This window comes from Bubalus kerabau, chromosome 15, assembly GCF_029407905.1.
Source record: "Bubalus kerabau isolate K-KA32 ecotype Philippines breed swamp buffalo chromosome 15, PCC_UOA_SB_1v2, whole genome shotgun sequence".
NCBI lineage: Eukaryota > Metazoa > Chordata > Mammalia > Artiodactyla > Bovidae > Bubalus > Bubalus kerabau.
The window spans coordinates 51,007,210-51,030,077 of record NC_073638.1 but is presented as its reverse complement, the minus strand read 5'-3'; the positions used below and the strand labels follow the sequence as shown (position 1 = coordinate 51,030,077).

The window sequence follows — 22,868 nt, the reverse complement described above, 5'->3', positions numbered from 1 at the left end:
TCTAGCACACACACACACACACACACACACACACACACACACACAAACACACATTATGCTGAGCCACATCTGACCACTCACCTTTCCTCAAGCAACCAGATAACTCCACACCTCAGTTTATTCACTTTTACAATCTTTTCCAGTGATTATGTATGACCTCCCCTTGCCTTCCTGACAACTGACTCACCTTTTAGCCTCCTTCCTTGACTCCTTTCTCATTTTCTCCTGGCAAGGGAGCAACCTTCTTTCACATTCCTATAACTCTTCGTGTGAAACTCTCACAGCCTTATTATACTTACTGTAATTGTGTATTTAGAGCTTCTATCCGTCAATGGAGGGAAGAGACTCCCTATGGTTCATTTAATATTATTCCTTATAACAACTACAGAGTCTTGCACAAGTAAGTTCTGAATGAAAAAGCTGAGGTTAATGAGTGAAGTAAAGAATCAAGACTGTTTTTCACGCATGTGTCATTCTCTTGATAATGTCTCTGGGTCAGGGCTCAGTATAAGGGCTTTCTGGACATAGGTTATAACTGTTTGATGGTGTTTTCCCTCAGATTCTGAGGTTATTTCTTGACTTCATCAGCCTTTCCTCTTCTCTCTCAGCACTCTGAGCATGGCCTTCCTGATGGGCTTGGACTTGACACTGTAGATGACGGGGTTGAGCACAGGGGGCACCCCCAGGTACACGTAGGCAACAAGGGCGTGTACTATGGGGGGAAGGTGTCTCCCAAAACGGTGGATCATGGACACACCTATGACTGGGATGAAGAAAACCAGAACGGCTAAAGTATGAGAAACACAAGTGTTGAGGGCCCGGATACGCTCCCTGGGAGAGGCCAGCCTCATCACTGTATGAAGAATAAGGGTGTAGGACAGCACAATAAGCAAGGAGTCTATTCCCATCGTGGACAGAACCACATACAGCCCATAAATGATATTGACAGTAATGTCAGCACAGGCTCGTTTCATGACATCTGCATGGAAACAGAATGAGTGGGACAGGAGGATCTTGCCAGGGCAAAAGTTCAGTCTCTTTAGTAAGAAGGGCAATGGGAAGAGGGACACAGTGGCTCGGGCCACAATGGCCAGCCCAATCCTGATGATGACATTGTTTGTGAGGACAGAGGCATAGCGCAGGGGGTTGGAGATGGCCACAAAGCGATCAAATGACATGGCCAGGAGCACCGAGGACTCCACCACGGAGAAGAAGTGGAGGAAGAACATCTGGACCAGACAGGTGTTGAAGCCAATGAGCCGATGGTCAAACCAGAGCACAGCCAGTGTGGTGGGCATTGTGGCCAAGGTGAGGCCCACGTCGGTGAGGGCCAGCATGGACAGGAAGTAGTACATGGGCTGGTGCAGGCTGAGGGTCCTCCTCAGAGCCAAGAGGATCAGGCAGTTTCCTGTGAGGGCCGCAGTGTACATGGAGAAGAAGAGGATGGAGATCCAGCCATGAATGTCCTCCAGGCCTGGGATGCCAATCATCAGGAAAGCATGTGGCTGGAAGAAGGAGATGTTGGCAAAGGACCAGGAAGGGAACATCCTTAGGGGCCAGATGAGGACTCCAGAAATTGTGACTTTTTCAATATGGACAGACACAAAGACACTGACCCGACACCTGTCAATAGGCAGATAATTATGCTGCGTAGGCATTTTCACTATTTATTTTCCATTTCTCAGCTTTTACTTTATATTATTAACTGTTCTAGGAATGTACATACATTAGCCAATGTGTCATCAAAACAAATACGGCATGTAAGAGATAGTGTAAATTTTCTATGGTTACCAGAAAATAAATGACTGAAATGGATTTAGTTTTTACTAAATATAAAAAAATACAATATTGTAAAGTTTAAAAATAAAATAAAATTAAAAAAAGTAAATTGTATACAATTTCTACCCTTCCATCCAATGTTTTCTTTAAATAAATTGATGTGTGTTAGCAGAAGGCAATGGCAATCCACTCCAGTACTCTTGCCTGGAAAATCCCATGAATGGAGGAGCCTGGCAGGCTACAGTTCATGGGATTGCTACGAGTCGGATACAACTGAGAGACTTCACTTTCACTTATCACTTTCAAGCATTGGAGAAGGAAATGGCAATCCACTCCAGTTTCTTGCGGGGAGAATCCCAGGGACGGGGGAGCCTGGTGGGCTGCCGTCTATGGGGTCGCACAGAGTTGGACACAACTGAAGCGACTTAGCAGCAGCAGCAGCAGCAACAGCACTCTTTAATATGTACAGCACATTGAAAATGCTCATGATCATTGTCATCCTCCTCCCTGTATCCTTGTTCTTATACTTATTCAATTGAGAATGAATTTTGTTATATTTTAAATGATATTATATATTAAGTGATTAAGCCTTTCCCTCAGGGGATCTTCCCAACCCAAGGATTGAACTGAGGTCTCCTGCATTGCAGGTGATTTCTTTACCAGCTGGCCAAAAGGGAAGCCCAAGAATACTGCGGTAGGTAGCCTATTCGTTCTCCAGGGGATCTTCCCAACCGAGGAATCGAACAGGGGTCTTCTGCATTGCAGGTGAATTCTTTATCAACTGAGCCATCAGGGAAGCCCGATTTCACATAGTTATCACATGTTCTCTCATAATTACTTTGCTGATAGAGAAATGAAATATTCTATCTCAAGTGAAAAGAGAAATTACAAAGGAAGAGAAAACTGCAGCGTTTTCCTAAACTATTAGAGCCTGAGATTTTCTTGTGTTTGGCGTGTCTGAGTACAAATCCTAGGACACTGTCTTCTAATCAAGATCCAGTAATGATAAATACCTAGGCTGAAAATTATATTAAGTACTAAGAAACTTTGGTAAATGAAGAGACACTTGATTCTCACCAGGTCCCTGAGAACATTTAGGAATTTGGGGTCCAGCTCTGCCTTGCCCAGACAATATCTGTCTGGGTCATTGGGTGCCTTTGCAATCCAGGCTACAAGTTGCTAAACAGAAATCATTCGCACACTCCATTCATTGGATATTTGCCGTAGTTTTTAGAATACCAGCTAAACCGTTTGTTCAGCCTCTTAGCACACTCATCTGGAAGACTTGATTTGTCCTTGAATGGCCTCCCTGTAATCTCTGATCATTGACCTCAGCCCAAGCTGGGAGGGCCACAGCTGCAGGAGGACAAGACCTAAGGTTCTCTTCTCCAAGTTAGAATTTCCACAGAAGCCAACTGAAGACATAAATCAGGGACATAAGTTTAGGTTCTTTATGGGTTCAGTGGGATCTGTCCTAGTAGTGTCACAAAATTTTAGCGTCTGATCTTGAGCTGGTGGCTCACCAGTAAAGAATCCACCTGCAATGCAGGGGACATGTGCAAGAGACACGGGTTTGATCTCTGGGTTGGGAAGATCCCCTGGAGAAGGAAATGGCAACCTACTCTAGTATTCTTTCCTGGAATATCCCACAGGCAGAAGAGCCTGGTGGTCAACAATCCATGGGGTTGCAAAAGAGTTAAACATGACTGAGTGACTCAACAACAACAAAACAATGCTGAGCAAATTAACTTCCTAATTTAACACTTGTTGAAGCTCTTGTGTTCTAGATGTTAGACCCCCAACATTCTTGTTTGTGAATATCTGTCTCAAAAAAAAAAAAAAAAGATATAAAGTAAGTGTTCCTATATCTTTTTAACAAATAATAAAAGTTATAGGGACTTCGTTGGTGATCCAGTCCTTAAGACTTTACCATCCACAGAGGGTGGATGCTCCCTGCTTGGGAGCAAAAATGCCACATGCTTTGTGGCCAAAGAAGCAATACATAAAACAGAAACAATATTGCAACAAATTTAATAAACACTTTAAAAGTGGTACACACTAAAAAAAAAAAAAAAAAAAGGAAAATGAATACATTAAACTGGAAGGAAGAGGCTTAGAGAGTTTTTCTAGCCTTTGCCAGGAAAGAGACCAAATTCAAACTCAGGTCTATTTGGCTTATATGCTTTCAACAGTCTTAAACCTCCTGTATTGGCCATGGGCTAGATTCTGGAGTTTTGTTAAGTGTGGGGCTGGCAGGTCAAATTATCAAGAAGAGATTGTTCTCTTCTGATGTTCCATGTTAATAAGACTGAAGTTTCTCCAAATGAAGCCCCTTCCTGTTTCTCCAAAAATCTTAATTCTCATTGTTACCTTGTGTGTCCTTCTTACAAAGCCATTTGCCTTTTGCTGTGCTAATTATCTCCTTGCTCCTGCTTTTCTTTTCACTAATCCAAGACATATTTCTTCACTCTCATTCCATCTTACTGTTCTGAATTTGATGATTTCATAAATTTCTATCCTCTTTTTTTCAGGGATAATCAGTTAATAAACAAGAAAATGAATGACTGAATGAAAATACCTTAATTTCATTTTCTAGTTCCCCTTATCTCAACCCTTAACATGGTACCTCATAGGTCCATACGTTCACAACTTAAACTATATACTTTGTATAAAGATCAGTGGTTTCGTCAGCTACTATTTATTATTATCCAATTTTATTTGGATTTACTTAGGATCCACCCAGGAAATACTCTGTCATTGGCAGCATAAATCAAAATAGAATGTGTCAGCTCTCCATTTAATTTGAAGGAATCAGGATTAATTTTATCTGGGATTAATGTCACAGTTCTCTTTCTTTCATTCTGCATTAATTGATCTATTATTGAATTATTCTCAAATCCCTATCTTTGAACTTGACTTTTTACATAGTTGATATGTGGGTACCATGCAACTGTAGGCATTTATGTGATCTATTACTCTTGGCTGTAGTAGCAGGATCCAAATGGTAATTTAAGCTGAACATTATAAGAAGTTCAGAGCTTAAGGGGTTAAAATTATAGTATACTACCTAAGGCATATTTTGAGCAAATCTTGTACAACCAAGCCAATTTCTCCTTTATATCCAGATAATGACCTTTCTACCTTTCTTTTGTTAATATATATTACATTGTTATGAGGAGTCTAATATTGATACTTTTGAACTGTGGTGCTGGAGAAGACTCTTGAGAGTCCCTTGGACAGCAAGGAGATCCAACCAGTCCCTCCTAAAGGAAATCAGTCCCAACTATTCATTAGAAGGATTGATGCTGAAGCTGAAACTCCAATACTTTGGCCACCTGATGCAAAGAACTGACTCATTTGAAAAGACCTTGAGAATCCCATGGATGGAGGAGCCTGGTAGGCTACAGTCCACAGGGTTGCAAAGAGTAGGACATGACTGAGTAACTTCACTTCACTTCACTTATTCTGATGCTGGGAAAGATTGAAGGCAGGAGGAGAAGGGGGCAACAGAGGATGAGTTGGTTGGATGGCATCAATGGACATGAGTTTGAGTAAACTCCGGGAGTTGGTGACAGACAGGGAAGCCTGGTGTGCTGCAGTCCATGGGGTCACAAATAGTCAACACAACTAAGTGACTGAACTGAACTGAACTGAACTGAACATTGGGAAAGATTCTTTGTGTTGAAAGAAAGGAAAGGCTTTTTTTCTCCCTGTTCTTTTACTAAAATGCCTATTTTAGTAGCCAAGTTGGATTGATATGTTTCTTGCTTCCCATGTCATTCAGAATTTTGTAATAAATAACTTTAACCTGGAATCAGATCAGGTTTGGTCTTCTATTATTATCTCCTGCACACTAAAGGGTCAAAGATATTTTAAACTATAGCTTTTCCCTGAGGAATTCCATCCTTCCCACTTTAGCACTCTAGGATTGTGTTATCTTGTGACTCCGTATGTCTTGGAAAGTCAAACAGTTGAGAAGCAAAAGACTGAATCCAACATATACTCTTTACATGACCTCAAAGCCAAGTTGTTTTCATTTTTTACAAAAGAGAGAAAGAAAGAAATCTTATAATTGTGTGACATGATGGAGGTGCTATCTAATACTATGTTGTAGTCATTTTGCAATATTTAAGCCAAGTTCTTTTCTAAAAGGCTCTTCTTACTCAGAAAGATGGAAAGAACAATCTCATAGTGAGAGTGTAGAGACCAAGCAAACATTCAGATCACCCACAGGCTGCTCTCTGGAGTGGGATTTTAAAGATAGCCTTATATTGATGCTTTTCTTAGAGAAATAAAAAGGTATTAATCTGCTTGGACACAGAGTCTGGGTTTCTGCATAATTATCTGAATTAGACAATATCTGCATCAGGAAAGTAGCCTTTTCACTTCCTCTCTCTTATTTGGTGATGCAGACCTAGCATTCATGAAGGCCTGGAATTCTTTTCTTCCTGCTTCTGGCATCTACTAATCCTCCATCCCACTGATTCCTCCACATGACAGCAGCTGACAGATAGAGAATTTCAGACTCACTGACCAGGTCCCCACCCTTCTTAATAGTGTAAAAAGGGTTCTAACCTAAGTTACTCACCCTGCCTGTCATTGCAGCCTTCTCTATTGCCCGTCATTCTGAAGAGCCCAGAAAAACTCTGCAACTTAAATGCTACTTTATACCACTGACTGGGTGCCTTAGTGAGTTGCTGCTCCCCAGGGACATCCTGGCCACAGACCACAGAGGATAGTCTCTGCTTAGTCCTTCCTGGGAAATGGACAATATGCAAAACATGTGTTTGGTTGGAAAGTTGTAGATCTGAGCAACTCTAAAACTATGGAACATGATGGGGCTTTCACAAAATCACAGGAAAAACTGACACAAAAGTGGATCTGCTTAACCTGCAAGAACAACCCTAGGGACCAAAGAGAGTGGAGAGAAGCAGAAACACCTCTGTGGAGGAGAGTGCTAGGATCATCATCCTTTCTAGGTTCATCCATTCCACTACATTTGTAGGAAATTCTACTGGCACTTCAACCTTTTTTTCACTGTGCCTTCCAATGATATCAGATCTATTATCTGGAGTCACACAGAACACTTCCTGGTCCCTCCAAGTGAGCCTTACGGACACTCAGGTGAGTTGTGTCTCTTTCTCCGCACTCTCTCCTTGGTTCCTAGGGTTGTTCTTGCAGGTTAAGCAGACTCACTTCTGTTTCTGTTTTTCCTGTGATTTTGTGAAAGCCCCATCATGTTCCATAGCAACTATGGGTCAAGTAACCTGGGAAGACAGATGAGGAATAAATAGCCTCAGACACAGAGAGATGACTGGGGGTAGACATGGGAGCTCATCCATGTCTGTGGACCTGTGTTTTAGAGATGCAGCATGCCTTCCTACTCAGGATATTGTCCTTGCCATCTTGTTCCATCTCCAGGGGCTTCCTTTACTTCTAATAGAGTGAAAACAATGCTGAAAGCATAAAGAGGCCCCAGAGCCAACATGCAGAAGCATCTGTGTTTGTGTATGTGTGTGCATAATAGCTTTATTGAGGTATAACCAATGTACAAAAAACTGAATTCCTTTAATGTATACAATTTGATTCATTTGGACATATCTTTTCATCCATAAAATCATTCATCACAGTTAAGGTGACAGGCATATCCATCACCTCCAAATATTTCCTTGTTGCAGATGGCAGTATTCTCTTCTTTTTAAAGGGTAAGTAATAGTCTACTTTATGCGTATACCACATTTTCTTTATCCATTCATCTGTTGATGAATATTTGGGTCGTTTCAATATCTTGGCTATTGTGAATAATGCTGAAATGAATATGATATTTCTAGATTTGTAAGGAATGTATATGAGCATAATAAAGAACATGTATGACAAGACCATAACTAACCTTATAGTTAAGAGTGAAAAATTGAAAGATTTTTCTCAGAAACAAGGATCAGGAACAAGGGAAGCATACTTACTTTTTCCAATTCTATTCAACATAGTACTAAAAGTCCAGGCCAAAGCAGTGAGATAAGAAAAAGAAACAAAGTGATTCAAATTGGAAAAGAAGTAAAATTTTCTCTGTTTGCTGACAATATGATCTTATGTCTTTGGAACCCTCAAATTCCATAAAAAGCTATTAGAACAAATTCAGTAAAGTGCAGGATACAAAGAATACAGAAAAATCCTTTTTGTTTTTGTAACACTAAAAATGAACTATCCAAAATGGAAATTTCGAAAATAATCCCTTTTACAGTAGCATCAAAGAAAATAAAATGCTTAGGAATAAACTTAACCAAGGAGGTGAAATACTGGTACGTGGAAAACTGTTAATAACTGAAGAATGAATTAAAGAGGCCACAAATAAATAAAATTACATTGTGTATTCATGGATTGGAAGACTCATTATTGTCAAAGTGTGCCTATTACCCCCAGTGATCTGTAAAGGCAATGAAATTTATATAAAAATCTCAATGATATTTTTTACAGATGGCAACAGTCTTAAACTTCATATGGAATCGTAAAAGAGCCACAAAGGTCAAAGCAATCTTAAACTAGAAGAACAGAGCTGGAGGCATCACATACTTTCTGATTTCAAAATGTATTACAAATCTAAAGATTATGTATTGTAGTCTAAATTGTATTACAATTCAAACAGTATGGTACTGGTATAAAAAATGGAGATCCAAACCCACTCATATAGAGTCAACTGATTTTTAATGTGGATCCCAAAAATAGACCGTAGGGAAAGGACCAGTCTCTTTGACAAGTGGCATTGGGCAAACTGGATACCTGCATGCGAAAGAGTAAAATTGGACCTGATCTCACATCACATGCAAAAATTAACTGAAAATAGATTAACTATTTGAACCTAATACCTGGAAGTATAAAACACCTAGAAGAAAACTTAGGGAAAAGCTTCATGTAATTGAACTTGGCAATGACTTTTTGAACATGAAACTAAAATCCCAAGCAACACAAGCAAAATTAGACACATGGGGATACATCAAACTATAAAGTTAATGCATGGAAAAGGAGAAACAATCAACAGAGTGAAAAGAAAACTCATGGAAAGAAGAAAATATTTGCAAACCACATACCTGATAAAGGACTGATATAAAATATACATAAGGGACTCCTGCCATTCTAAAAAAAAAAATAGAAAAGACATAGCCTGATGAAAAAAATGGGCAAAGAAATTGAACAAATACATCTCCAGAGATATACAAATAAGGATATGAAAAGGTTCTCAACCTGGCTAATTATTAGAAAGAAACGAATCAAAACCAAAATGAGCATTCACATTTATCATTAAAAAAAAGACAACAAGCCTTGGTGAGTATGTGCAGCAATTGAAACCCTGCACATTGTTGGTGATAGTGTACTCTCCTGGAGCCAGTATGAAAAATAAAGTCTGCCACTGTTTCCACTGTTCCTTAAAAAATTAAATATGGATCTACTGTATCATCTAGCAGTATGACTTATGAATATATAGCCCCCAAATTGATCAGATCAGATCAGTCGCTCAGTCGTGTCCGACTCTTTGCGACCCCATGAATGGCAGCACGCCAGGACTCCCTGTCCATCACCAACTGCCGGAGTTCACTCAGACTCATGTCCATCGAGTCAGTGATGCCATCCAGCCATCTCATTCTCTGTTGTCCCCTTCTCGTCCTGTCCCCAGTCCCTCCCAGCATCAGAGTCTTTTCCAATGAGTCAACTCTTCGCATGAGATGGCCAAAATACTGGAGTTTCAGCTTTAGCATCATTCCTTCCAAAGAACACCCAGGGCTGATCTCTTTCAGAATGGACTGGTTGGATCTCCTTGCAGTCCAAGGGACTCTCAAGAGTCTTCTCCAACACCACAGTTCAAAAGCATCAATTCTTCGGTGCTCAGCCTTCTTCACAGTCCAACTCTCACATCCATACATGACCACAGGAAAAACCATAGCCTTGACTAGACGAACCTTTGTTGGCAAAGTAATGTCTCTGCTTTTGAATATGCTGTCTAGGTTGGTCATAACTTTCCTTCCGAGGAGTAAGCATCTTTTAATTTCATGGCTGCAGTCACCATCTGCAGTGATTTTGGAGGCCCCAAAAATAAAGTCTGCCACTGTTTCCACTGTTTCCCCATCTATTTCCCATGAAATGATGGGACCGGATGCCATGATCTTAGTTTTCTGAATGTTGAGCTTTAAGCCAACTTTTTCACTCTCCACTTTCACTTTCATCAAGAGGCTTTTGAGTTTCTCTTCACTTTCTGCCATAAGGGTGGTGTCATCTGCATATCTGAGGTTATTGATATTTCTCCCGGCAATCTTGACTCCAGTTTGTGTTTCTTACAGTCCAGTGTTTCTCATGATGTACTCTGCATATAAGTTAAATAAACAGGGTGACAATATACAGCCTTAAGGAACTCTTTTTCCTATTTGGAACTAGTCTGTTGTTCCATGTCCAGTTGTAACTGTTGCTTCCTGACCTGCATACAAATTTCTCAAGAGGCAGATCAGGTGGTCTGGTATTCCCATCTCTTTCAGAATTTTCCACAGTTTATTGTGATCCACACAGTCAGTGCAGTAGCATCTTAAGAGAACATTTATGTTTTCAAACATTGGCCTCTAAATCCTGCTTAAATTTACTGACTCTGTTTTTCTGCCAATGCAGCTGCCAGTGAAGAAAATGCACACCTGAGTGGCTTCTTTGGGATGACTTTAGAATGAAGGTATTTCTGTCCCAGGCACACGGAATTTTAAGAGGTGAGGCAGAGAGAGTGATGTGTAACTAAACTAGAGGCTCTAGTATTATGATCTCAGGCTAGACGAAGGTCATTTTTGAGCAAGGAGCTATCCCTTTGGAGCAAGGGATGTCCGTTGGATCCACAGCTGTGACGAGCTGTAACTACAGCTTTCCTTGCCTCCAACACACACACATTATGCTGAGGCACATCTGACTACTCATTTCCCACAAGCAACCAGAGAACTCCACATTTGCTTTTCCATTGTTTTCCATTCTTCTCCGCTTGCCTGGGGCTTCTCCAATGGCTCAGTGGGTAAAGAATCTGCCTGTGCCAGAGTCACAGGAGATGTGAGTTCGATTCCTGGGTCAGGAAGATCCCCTGGAGGAGGACATTGCAACCCACTCCAGTATTCTTGCCTGGGAAATCCCATGGACAGAGGAACCTGGTGGGCTATAGTCCATGGGGTCGCAAAGACTGAGACACAACTGAGCAACTGAGCACTACTTGCCTACCTTTTCTGCCTGAGAAGCTCTTACTCACTTTTCAGCCTCCTTCTTCCCTGATTCCTTCCCTGACTCCTTTCTCACTTTTTCCTGTCAAAGCAGGAAGCCCTCTTCTAGGTTCCTATAGCTCTTTGTTTGGACCTCTCACGGTCTTATTACACTTACTATAATTCTGTATTTAGAAACTTCTATTCTTCAGTGGAGGGAAGAGACTATGTATGGTTCATTTAATGTTCTCTCGTAACAACCACAGACTCTTGCACAAGTAACTCTGAATAAAAAAGCCGAGATTAAGGAGTGAAGTAAAGAATCAGGGCTGATTCTGAGGACATGCATTTGCTTGTCATTCTCTTGATAATGTCTCTGGGTCAGGGCTCCGTATAAGGGCTTTCTGGACATAGGTTATAACTGTTTGATGGTGTTTTCCCTCAGATTCTGAGGTTATTTCTTGACTTCATCAGCCTTTCCTCTTCTCTCTCAGCACTCTGAGCATGGCCTTCCTGATGGGCTTGGACTTGACACTGTAGATGACGGGGTTGAGCACAGGGGGCACCCCCAGGTACACGTAGGCAACAAGGGCGTGTACTATGGGGGGAAGGTGTCTCCCAAAATGGTGGATCATGGACACACCTATGACTGGGATGAAGAAAACCATAACGGCTAAAATATGAGAAACACAAGTGTTGAGGGCCCGGATACGCTCCCTGGGAGAGGCCAGCCTCATCACTGTATGAAGAATAAGGGTGTAGGACAGCACAATAAGCAAGGAGTCAAAACCCACTGTGGACAGAACCACATACAGCCCATAAATGATATTGACAGTAATGTCAGCACAGGCTCGTTTCATGACATCTGCATGGAAACAGAATGAGTGGGACAGGAGGATCTTGCCAGGGCAAAAGTTCAGTCTCTTTAGTAAGAAGGGCAATGGGAAGAGGGACACAGTGGCTCGGGCCACAATGGCCAGCCCAATCCTGATGATGACATTGTTTGTGAGGACAGAGGCATAGCGCAGGGGGTTGGAGATGGCCACAAAGCGATCAAATGACATGGCCAGGAGCACCGAGGACTCCACCACGGAGAAGAAGTGGAGGAAGAACATCTGGACCAGACAGGATTCAAAGCCAATGAGCCGATGGTCAAACCAGAGCACAGCCAGTGTGGTGGGCATTGTGGCCAAGGTGAGGCCCACGTCGGTGAAGGCCAGCATGGACAGGAAGTAGTACATGGGCTGGTGCAGGCTGGGGGTCCTCCTCAGAGCCAAGAGGATCAGGCAGTTTCCTGTGAGGGCCGCAGTGTACATGGAGAAGAAGAGGATGGAGATCCAGCCATGAATGTCCTCCAGGCCTGGGAGGCCAATCATCAGGAAAGCATGTGGCTGGAAGAAGGAGATGTTGGCAAAGGACCAGGAAAAGAACATCCTTAGTTTACAGATGAGATCTCCAGCAAGATGGGACCTTTTCAATCTGGACAGAAGAATAAGACAAGATAAAAACATGGGGAAAATGGCAGTTCTGCTATTAGGGAACATGAGTTCACACACAATGCTGCTGCTGCTGCTAAGTCACTTCAGTCGTGTCCGACTCTGTGCGACCCCATAGACAGCAGCCCACCAGGCTCCCCTGTCCCTGGGATTCTCCAGGCAAGAACACTGGAGTGGGTTGCCATTTCCTTCTCCAATGCATGAAAGTGAGAAGTGAAAGTGAAGTCGCTCAGTCGTGTCTGACTCTTAGCGACCCCATGGACTGCAGCCCACCAGGCTCCTCCATCCATGGGATTCTCCAGGCAAGAGTACTGGAGTGGGGTGCCATTGCCTTCTCCTCACACACAATAGCATGTATTAAATGTGAAGGAGATTGAAAATGTATTCCACCCGAAAGCAAGCAAGAGACAATATAATTTAAATGTATTGATATATTTAAATATTGAATATCTAAATATATTGATATATAATATATTTAACTATAAATACTTTTGTAGTATCATTTTTGAAATGCTATACTGTGAAATACTGATTTCTTCACTTATTGAAGAAAGTGGTACTTTCTTTAGAAATACATGAGATGATCATAAAGAGTCCAATTTAAAAAGCCCTAGTTTAAACAAAAAGCAATGGCCTCATGGAAATAAATTGCAAATATACTGTGGAAACTTAAAGGGTTGATGACCTGGGCTCACTCTCATTGTTTTCCTGGGATTTTCCTTTAAATCTCAATACAAAAAGTATAAACAAGTAAATAAGCAAATAAAAACTCTTTAAAGGTACATCAATAAAAGAATGTAAGAAGAAGAGTTGCACAGCTATCTTTTAGCAGAGCATAAAATTCCACCAAAAGTATGTCTGAGAGCTACAAGGGGCTTTAATCTGAACCCTGGGGTCTACAGCTATGTCATATCTAGTCAACATCATAAACTCACTCTAAAGGTAGGACTGACTTTTTTTTTAATTCCTTTATTTCTTTTTTTTTCTTTCTTTTAAAAAATTTATTATTTTTTTTTATTTTATTTTTTAACTTTACAATATTGTGTTCGTTTTGCCATATACCAACATGAATCCTTTATTTCTTAGGTGGGTGACAAGCATTGTTTCTCTGGAGCAGAAGATTGTGCGTAATTTGGCAGAAACTTTTTAAAGAAAACATAGTGATGTTGCTGACAATGTCAGTTCTGGAGCCCTCCATCCACTCTCTCTCAGACATTGTGAGCAAATATCAAAACCTGATGGAATTCACTCCATTCAAAGCCAAGTAACAGAGAAGTTCCATCACAGAGCTTGTGCAGACACATTTTGTAAAAATTAAAAGGGTTAAAACAACTTCAGTTCGGTTCAGTCACTCAGTCGTGGCCAACTCTTTGAAACCCCATGGACCACAGCATGCCAGGCCTCCCTGTCTATCACCAACTCCCTAAGTTTACCCAAACTCATGTCCATTGAGTCAGTGATGCCATCCAACCATCTCATCCTCTGTTGCCCCCATCTCTTTGAGATAAGGAATTATTCAAGAGAGAGGAGAAAATTCTGTATAAATATTTTCCAAGTAAAGCAATTGAAGAAATCATGAACCAAATTTATTTTTTGATATTGTGATATAAAAATGGGTCAGTGATAAATTAAGGAAAATGAATGCCAGATGTGATGAAAACTTGACAATTCTCCTTGTTTACTTCCTCTCTGCAGAGACTACGAGGGACACTTCTCCCTGGAAGTGTGGTCTGGGATTCCAGTTTTTCTCTAAGCTGCTGCTGCTGCTGCTAAGTCACTTCAGTTGTGTCTGACTCTGTGCGACCCCATAGATGGCAGCCCACAAGGCTCCGCTGTCACTGGGATTCTCCAGGCAAGAACACTGGAGTGGGTTGCCATTCCCTTCTCCAATGCATGAAAATGAAAAGTGACAGTGAAGTCACTCAGTCGTGTCTGACTCTTAGCGACCCCATGGACTGCAGCCTACCAGGTTCCTCCGTCCATGGCATTTTCCAGGCAAGAGTACTGGAGTGGGGTGCCATTGCCTTCTCCGCTTCTCTAAGCTATAAACTCCCTAATCCTCAGAAAGGCAGCCTTCTTCAGACTCTCTTCTCAAGAAGGCATGACCGTCTCCTATTGTCCAAGAATGGTTATTTCTCTTTCTTCTGCCTGACTTCCAGACCTTTCCCACTGTTACCTCCATCTGAGGCAGAGGCACTAGTGGTCACTCATCCTGGAAGCAGAGAAGAAGGTGTGTTGAGAACCCAGGTTATTCACGCTGGCTGCTTGTTGTCTCCAGCTGCTCTGCCACTCCACATCCTGCAAGAGCCCAGGATGTCTTTAGGATGCTTTAGCTGCAATGCCATCTCCAGGGAAGGCCCAGCCTGAGCCACAGAGGAGCCACTCCACTCAGGTCCCTGAGGACTGAACAATTTGTGGCTAGCTCTTGGAATGGGGAAGTGGTTGGAGCAATTAAACAATAATTGAGGAAAGGAGACAGACTCATAGATTCTATAATACCCCAGCAAGTTTAAATTATCTTCACAGACTATCCACTTCAATCGCATTTGAAATCCTTCAAAGACAATATTCCTCAAGCCAGCCCCCTCTTGGCCAAATTCCAAGATGAATCCTGCAGGAACAGCCCATTTTTGTGGGGGGTGGAGTGATGTGTTAGGGGCCTAGTAATGTTGGCCTCCCCCAGCCAGAGGGCATCAGGGAAGGCTTCCTAGAGGAAGTGGAGAGAGCTCAGACTTCTAAAAGACCCACAGACCCTGTTCTGAACTCTCAGCTCTCATTCTGGGACAGACTCCAAGACTTTAGGCTTGTAGTTCCAGACTGCAGCTGGCACAGATTCTGCCCACACGCCTAGCCTGGGGCTGCCCTGTTGAATCTAGGTCAGAAGGAGGAAGCTTAGTAGAAACAATATGAACTACAGAGCCATTCAAAACTCAGTTCAAATCTTTCTCCATTTCTTGATGTTTCTTCCCACATATAAGTTCTGTGTCCCTTCTTTCTCCCTTTCTTGAGAGTTCTACTCCAAAATAGCTGTGACCTCAGTTGTTTCCTAAATCAATTTGGACTAATGTCACTCACTTGGAGCTGCTTTCTATGAACACATTTGACTTTTCTCCTCTGATTTTGGCTGCACTCTCCAAGCTGAGGGCTTCCCAGGTGGCACTAGTGGTAAAGAACTCAGGATGATAAAGAACTCAGCATGGTAAAGAACTCAGCAGCAGGAGACCTAAGAGATCCGAGTTCAATTTCTGGGTTGAGGAGATCCCTTGGAGGAAGGCATGGCAACCCACTCCGGTATTCTTGCCTGGAGAATACCCATGGACAGAAGAGCCTGGCCAGCTACAGTACATAGGATCACACAGAGTCAGCACGACTGAATCGACTTAGCACAGCACTCCCAGCTGAACTGGGCCCAGTGTATCTCCCTTTCTCCTCTATAGGTGATAAATAAATTTAGGAAAAATTACTCAACTTTAAAATCTTATATCAAAATAAATTCATGTTCATTTACCTGAGCTGAGACTTCAGCAGTACTCCATAATTTTCCTTTTGGTTTTTAAATTGTCGCCATTCTTCTCAAGCTCTTTGTCCAATCTGCCATCTTACTCTCAATAGCTCATATGTTACTGCTCCCAGCTTCACAATGAGAAGCAAAGGCCATCAAATGTGCCCTCTCTGAGTCTTGCCTAGTCCATCTGCTCTTTTTCCTGCTTCCACTCCTACATCTACACCATACTAGAGGGACCATTCTAAGGCAGTGTGTTTCATATCAACCCCATCTCCAAGCTTTTAACCACTTCTTTGTTGGCTGTCCATCACTTACAACAACAACAAGAAATCTTGGAATGGCAAAGCAGGAACTGATACTTTATTCTTTAAAACTCTTTTTGAGACAGTTGTAGATTCATATGCAGCTGTAAGACAACACAGAGACACCATATATCCTTCACTCAATTCTCCCAAAGTTAACATCTTGTGAAACAACAGTACAATACCAATTTAGGAATACTGGCATTGCTACAGTCATGATACTAAACATTTCCATCACCACAAGGCTCCCTCATTTTTTTTTTTTCTTCTTTTATGTGGACTCCCACTCCCCTGTTTCCCACCCCCTTTTTCATCCCTGGCAATCACTAGTGTGTTACTTATTTCTATACGTTTGTCAATGCAAGATTGTTTTACAGATGAAATGGTATAGTATATAATTTTGGGGGACTATGTTTTTTCCACTCAGCATGACTATCTGGAGATTTATCCAGCTTATTCCGTGTATTAATAGCTTTTGCCTGTTTAAAATTGAAGTATAATTGAGTTACAATGTTGTGTTAGTTTCAGGAATCTGAAACTATATGTATTTCTGTTTTTCATCTTCAATTTCTTTCGTCAGTTTTATAGTTTTCCAAGTTCAAGTCTGTTACTTCCTTAGCTAGATTTATTCCAAGGTTTTTTATTCTTTCTGATGCAATTGTGAGTGGGATTATTTCCTTAATTTCTATTGGGACTCAGAGCATGGGGATTTTTCCTTCAGCCCTCTACCTCTCCCATATGCAAACCCTACCAGTTTTCAAAGTCAGATGCTCTTGGGGTTCATCTTTCTGATGCAAAACCCCTGCATTGGAGACCCTGATGTAGGGCTTGGGCCCTTTGTGCCTTGGAGAGAATCTCTGCTCTTGTGATTATCCACCTATTTGTGCGTTGCCTTCCCAGGGTTGTGAATTTTGACTACATTGTGTCTCTGCAGCTCCTACCCATTCATTGTGATTTCTTCTTTGCATCTTTAGCTGTGGAAAACTGTCTCATATATAGTTGCTCTGTATGTGCTCTGTATGTATGTATGTGAAACTCGCTCAGTCTTGTCTGACTCTTTGTGACCCTATAGACTATAGCCCACCAGGCTCCTCTGTCCATGGAATTATCCAGGCCATAATACCAGAGTGGGTAACTGTTTCCTTCTCCAGGGGATTTTGCCAACTCAGGGATCGAACCCACGTCTCCCGCATAGCAGACGGATTCTTTACCATCTGAGCCACCTCTGTAAACAGTTGTAATTTTGATGTAACCATGGGAGGAAGTATGCTCAGGGTCTTCCTATTTCACCATCTTCAACAGTTTATTCTCTTTAAATGCTGAGCAATATTGTAGGGTATGGCTATTACCACTGTTTTTTGTTTGTTTTTGTTTTTTTAACAATTTACCTGTTGAAGTACATTATGTCTTATTTCCTGTTTGGGGTTAGTATTTTAAAGTTACTACAAACATTTGTGTACAAGCTTTTGGTACACGTATTTCTTCATTTCTCTGAGATCAATACCAGAGTGCAGATGCTCAGTCATATGTTTGTTGCATGTTCAGTTTTTAGAAACTACCAAAATGTTTTTCAGAGTGACTAGCTATGCCTTTTCACATTTCCTCAGCAGTGCATTAAGCTTCCAGTTTCCCAACATCCTTGCTAGCATTTGATGTTTTCACATTTGTTAAAAAAAAAAAAAGTCTAGCTATTCTTATAGATATATATTGATATCTCACCATGGTTTTAATTTTCATTTTCTACAGGGCTAATAATTTTGAACATCTTCTCATGTATTTATTTGCATCTATGTATCTTTTTCCATAAAATGTCACTTTAAGATTTTTGCCTATCTTTAGATTTTTTTTATTCTAAATTTTCAAAGTCCTTTTTATATTCTAGATACTAGGCCTCTGTTGGATATGTAATTGGCACACATATTCTCACACTCTGTATGTTGTCTTTTCATCCTTTAAACTGAGTCTTTGATACAGCTGCAATTATTAATTTTAGTGAAGCTTAATTTATCAATTTTCCTTAAATGAATCATGTTTTTGGTGTCAAGACTAAGAAAAGCTTTGCTCTAAATACTGAAGATTTTCTCTTACACTTTTCTAAGAGTTTTATAGATTTATGCTTATGTCTAAAAAAGTTTTACATTCAGGTCAGTGATTGACTTTGAGTTAATTTATGTATATATTGAGGTATAATTAACAAATAAAATTGTAATATACTTAAAAGGTAAAATGTGGCAATTATATATACATATATATTGTGAAAGGGCTGGATCCCCACCATTCAGTTAATTAACAAAAATCAATCACCTCAAAAAACTTAGTTTTTTTTTTTTTTTTTCTGAGAACACAGAAGTTGTACTCTCTTAGCACATTTCAGTTATACAAGGTAGTGTTATTAACTAACTATAGTCATCACATTACATGCTAGATCCTTAGAATTTACTTATAACTAAGAGTTTATATTTTTTTCATCAACATTTTCCTATTCACTGCCCCAACTCCCAGCCTCCTATAAAAACCATTCTGCTCTGTTTCTTTGAGTTTGTGTTTTTTTCTCCTGATTCCACATATAAGTGAGAATATGAACTATTTGTCTATCTCTGTCTAGAACGTTTCATTTAGAATAATGCCCTTCAGTTTTAAGTTTTATCTATCCTGTAACAAATGTCAGAATTTCCTTTTAAAAGGCTGAATAATATCCATATATTGTGTGTGTGTGTGTATATATATATATATATGTAATATATATGTACATCACATTTTCTCTATCCATTCATCTGCTGATAGATGCTTAGGCTGTTTCCATACATTGGCTATTGTGAATGATGCTGATATGAGAGTGCAGGTATCTCTTTGAGGTAATGATTGCTTATGGTATTTTATTTTTAATTTCTTGAATAAACTCCATACTGTTTTTCCTAATGGCTGTACCAATTCGCAATCCCGCTAACCATGCACATATGTTTCTTTTTTGCCACATCCTTGCCAACATTTGTTATCTCTTTCCTTTTGGGTAATATCTGACATACACTATGACATACACTATTGTTTATTTTGGTATTCTCTTCATTTCTTACAAGGCCTAGAAGGTTGTAAATTATGCTTGAATATTTAAAGTTAAATGACATTTAAACATGGACATTGGGCATGAATTCCGGCACCAGCTGGGAGAATTGGTGGTGATCATCTTTGGAAAGAATCTCAGATATGTGATGCTGGTAATCTCTGGTCATAAATATGTATTGAGAGTAAATCTTTTCTTCTAATAATAATTTTTAAAGCCTGGGGAAATCTCTATCTCTCAAAACAAACTTATGTGGTGTTCTTATTTCTTGTCAGTCCAGGGTTGGGTAAATGATGTGCTGCTCAGAGGTGGGGGGTAAATGTAATTATTGTGGGGATGGGAGTTGTCTTGCTTACAGAGCAACCTCAGACACTGTGGCTCTCATGGGGAACTGGGTACCTAAACTGGTGCCCTCCACTGTTCAGGCCAACATAAACATGACTGGGAACAGGGCAAAGCTTTTATGGTCCTTGGTCCCCAGAGATCCTCGTTCACTGGGAAAGAGACTCTCACGACAGTGAGCACTTGCCTGAGACCCAGAGGCCTCTCACGGCAGGGGCTGCCTGGGACCACCTCTCTCAGTTGACTCAGCCCCCCAGGCACCCAGAGGCCTCCTTCTTGAAGTCCGTCCAGGCCATTGGGAAACAAACGGCAAACACTCTCCCAGGACCCTGGGTTTGTGTGAACAAGGAATAAGTAATGGCCATAACCTGTTTTTAGTTTGCCACCTTCTAGAATGCAATTGCATTTTTTCTGGTACAGTTTTGAAAACTATGGCCTTTCTGTTGATCTTTCTCCTCTAGTGCATATAATCAGTCATTTCAATCCAAATTGAATCCCATTTAAGTCCCACTTCCCCCCTCCACTACACTTCCTTCCTTCACCTCATTTTCCAATCTTAGTCCTGCTGGTGTATGTATGTGAATTGGAGGGGCGGGAGAGGAACAAAGTCCAGGTCTTAAACTCCAAGCTCCTAGGCTAATGTGCTTTAATTAGTGTTTTAAAACAATTTGTGTGTCTTCCTTGCCACAGGCAGAAACCCATATTCCTATCTCCTCATTATCCTTGTAAGGCAGGGATTATTATCTATCTCCTCAATGATAATAATGAGTATTTATTGAGTTCATACTATGTATTAAACACTGCACTAAGCATTGTGCACGGATAATTGCACATAATCCTCACAAACGCACTGAGGGGTAGACACTATTATTGCTCAAAATAAACTAAAGAGGAAAACAAGCCTCACAGAAAGTGAATTGACTTGATCAGAATGGTTTGCTCTCTCCGCTGGACTGGGCCTCCTTTCAGAGAGCCCATGCATATCTACTGGGTGGAAATTCCCCCATCTTTGAAAGAAGGTTTGATTTTTGGAGACAGCTATAATTGGTAGAATCAGGGAGTAGGAGGTCAAGTTGATAAATACAGTGTTTGGGCAAACAGTAGGTGTGGCCTCAGGGAAGGAGGCTGGTTTTCTTATGTGGGTCCGAAAGCAGTTCTGAAGGAGTCCCTGGAGAGATTCAGCCTTGCAGGACCTTTAGAATTGTTCCCGGCTTCTTAATGTTTGGGCTTCACTTGTGGCTCAGGTGGTAAAGAATCCACCTGCAATGAGGGAGACCTGAGTTCAATCCCTGGGTTGGGAAGATCCCCCGGAGAAGGGAAATGCTACCCACTCCAGTGTTCTGGCTCAGTCCATGGGGTCACAAACAGTCAGACACGACTGAGTGACTTTCACTTTCTTAATGTTCAGAGCACATCATATAACTTCCTGGTGGTCCAGCAGTTAAGACTTTGAGCTTCTACTGCAGGGAGAGGGGGTGACGAGGGAAGGGGTTTGAACCCTGGACAGGGAAATAAGATCTCACATGCCACACAGGGCAGCCAAAAAGTAAAAAAAAAAAAAAAAATTGGAAATGGGATTTAGATTTTTAGACTTTACATAATTTAATCACATGTTTACAGACTTCAAAGAGATAATGTGATTTAGAAAAGGTCACAAGGCTTAGTGACACGACTGGAGTTCTGAGCTCCTAAATCTCATCCCAGGGCTGTGCCTTCCTCTCAGTATGGTGATCAAATATGTTCTTCTTTGGGATACTTAAACAGCAGCAACAAAAACTTAATATACTTTCTTTAACCTAGATGCAATCATTTCAACATGTTCTTGTTATAAAATTGATGGTGATGTTTTACATTTTTAAAATAATTATCATAGTAAAACATACATAACATTTACCATTCTAACAAACATTTTTAGGTATGCAATTCAGTGGGATTAAGTATATCCACATTGTTGCGCAACCATCATCGCTATCCATTTCTGGAACTTTTTCATCATTCCAAACTGAAATTCTGTTACCCATTAAACAATAACTCTCATTCTCCCCTGCCCCCAGCCCCTGGAAACCTCTACTTTCTATTTTGATGAATTCTACTTTCTAGTTCAATGAATTTTTAGTACCTTATATAATTGGAATCCTATAATATTTTTCCTTTTGTGTCTAGCTTATTTCACTTAACATCATATTCTCAAGATTCATTCATGTTGTGGAATGTATCATATTTTGTTCTTTTTTTATGGCTGAATAATATTCTGTTGTATTATATAACCAGTATTCTTTATCCATTCATGTGTTGAACACCTGGGTTGTTTCCACATTTTGGCTATTGGGAATAGTGTTGCTATGAATACAAGTCTTTGGACTACGTTTTTTTTTAAAGTTAAAATCCTGGGGCAGAGGGAGATGTAGGGGAGACAGAAATGGAATATGAATAAATTGGACAGCAGTGAACAGTGAGAGATTTGGGAGCGAGAGATGGCACACTTTATTAAGTTGTTAATCTGGTTATTCTCTTAGGTGTACGGAAGTAGTCAGGAGGGTATGATTTGAGGTAGAGCAATGCACAGGAAAATAGAAGAGAATGGAAGTTGTGGGAAGAGACATAGTCAATTTCATCAAATGAGGCTCCTGACCTCATTATTTGGGGTGAGGCCCAATACTCGAATTTCCACTTTTACCGAGCATGAGCACACCTTTGCTTTTTTAAAGGAGCCATCCATTTCTTCCATTCTCTCCCTCTCAGACCTGGTCTATGTGCATTGACGAACTGCAAGACTTTGGAGGCTCTTACAGCCTCTGGGCAGACGATCAGAATTAAAAGCTCACAGACACATCATATGCTAGGAGGACCCTTCTCCAGGAGAAAGGCTAACAGTCTGAGGTTCCCTCCTTCTGAGCAAGAGCCTACAGGCTGAAGTCACCCCCCATGGTTTATCCACCCTAGTTACCCACAAAAGATTTGTTCAGTGAAGCTGTTGAGGGAACACATAGGCCTAGTGATTGTCTTCAGACTTTAGCATCTCATCAGACCTGCTCAACGATACAATGGGACTAGTCCATTTTGAAAAGATGCATTTAGCTTTCTGCACTGGTGAGAAAGAAGACCAGGGAACCTCTCACATAGGATTCTATGAATGTGAAAGCAGTAGGTATAACACTTAGCAAAATTTGA

The 22,868-nt window shown here is 40.9% G+C and overlaps 2 protein-coding genes across 2 annotated transcripts; both read right to left on the bottom strand.

Annotated features, from left to right (window-relative positions):
- Positions 1 to 584: 584 nt before the first annotated feature.
- Positions 585 to 1,547, bottom strand: LOC129629130 (olfactory receptor 51I2-like). The gene has a single exon (XM_055548899.1). It carries the CDS (start codon positions 1,545 to 1,547, stop codon positions 585 to 587), a length of 963 nt encoding a protein of 320 aa, XP_055404874.1.
- A 9,683-nt stretch (positions 1,548 to 11,230) lies between these two features.
- Positions 11,231 to 12,439, bottom strand: LOC129629140 (olfactory receptor 51I2-like). The gene has a single exon (XM_055548908.1). It carries the CDS (start codon positions 12,422 to 12,424, stop codon positions 11,462 to 11,464), a length of 963 nt encoding a protein of 320 aa, XP_055404883.1. The 5' UTR covers positions 12,425 to 12,439; the 3' UTR covers positions 11,231 to 11,461.
- Positions 12,440 to 22,868: the final 10,429 nt, after the last annotated feature.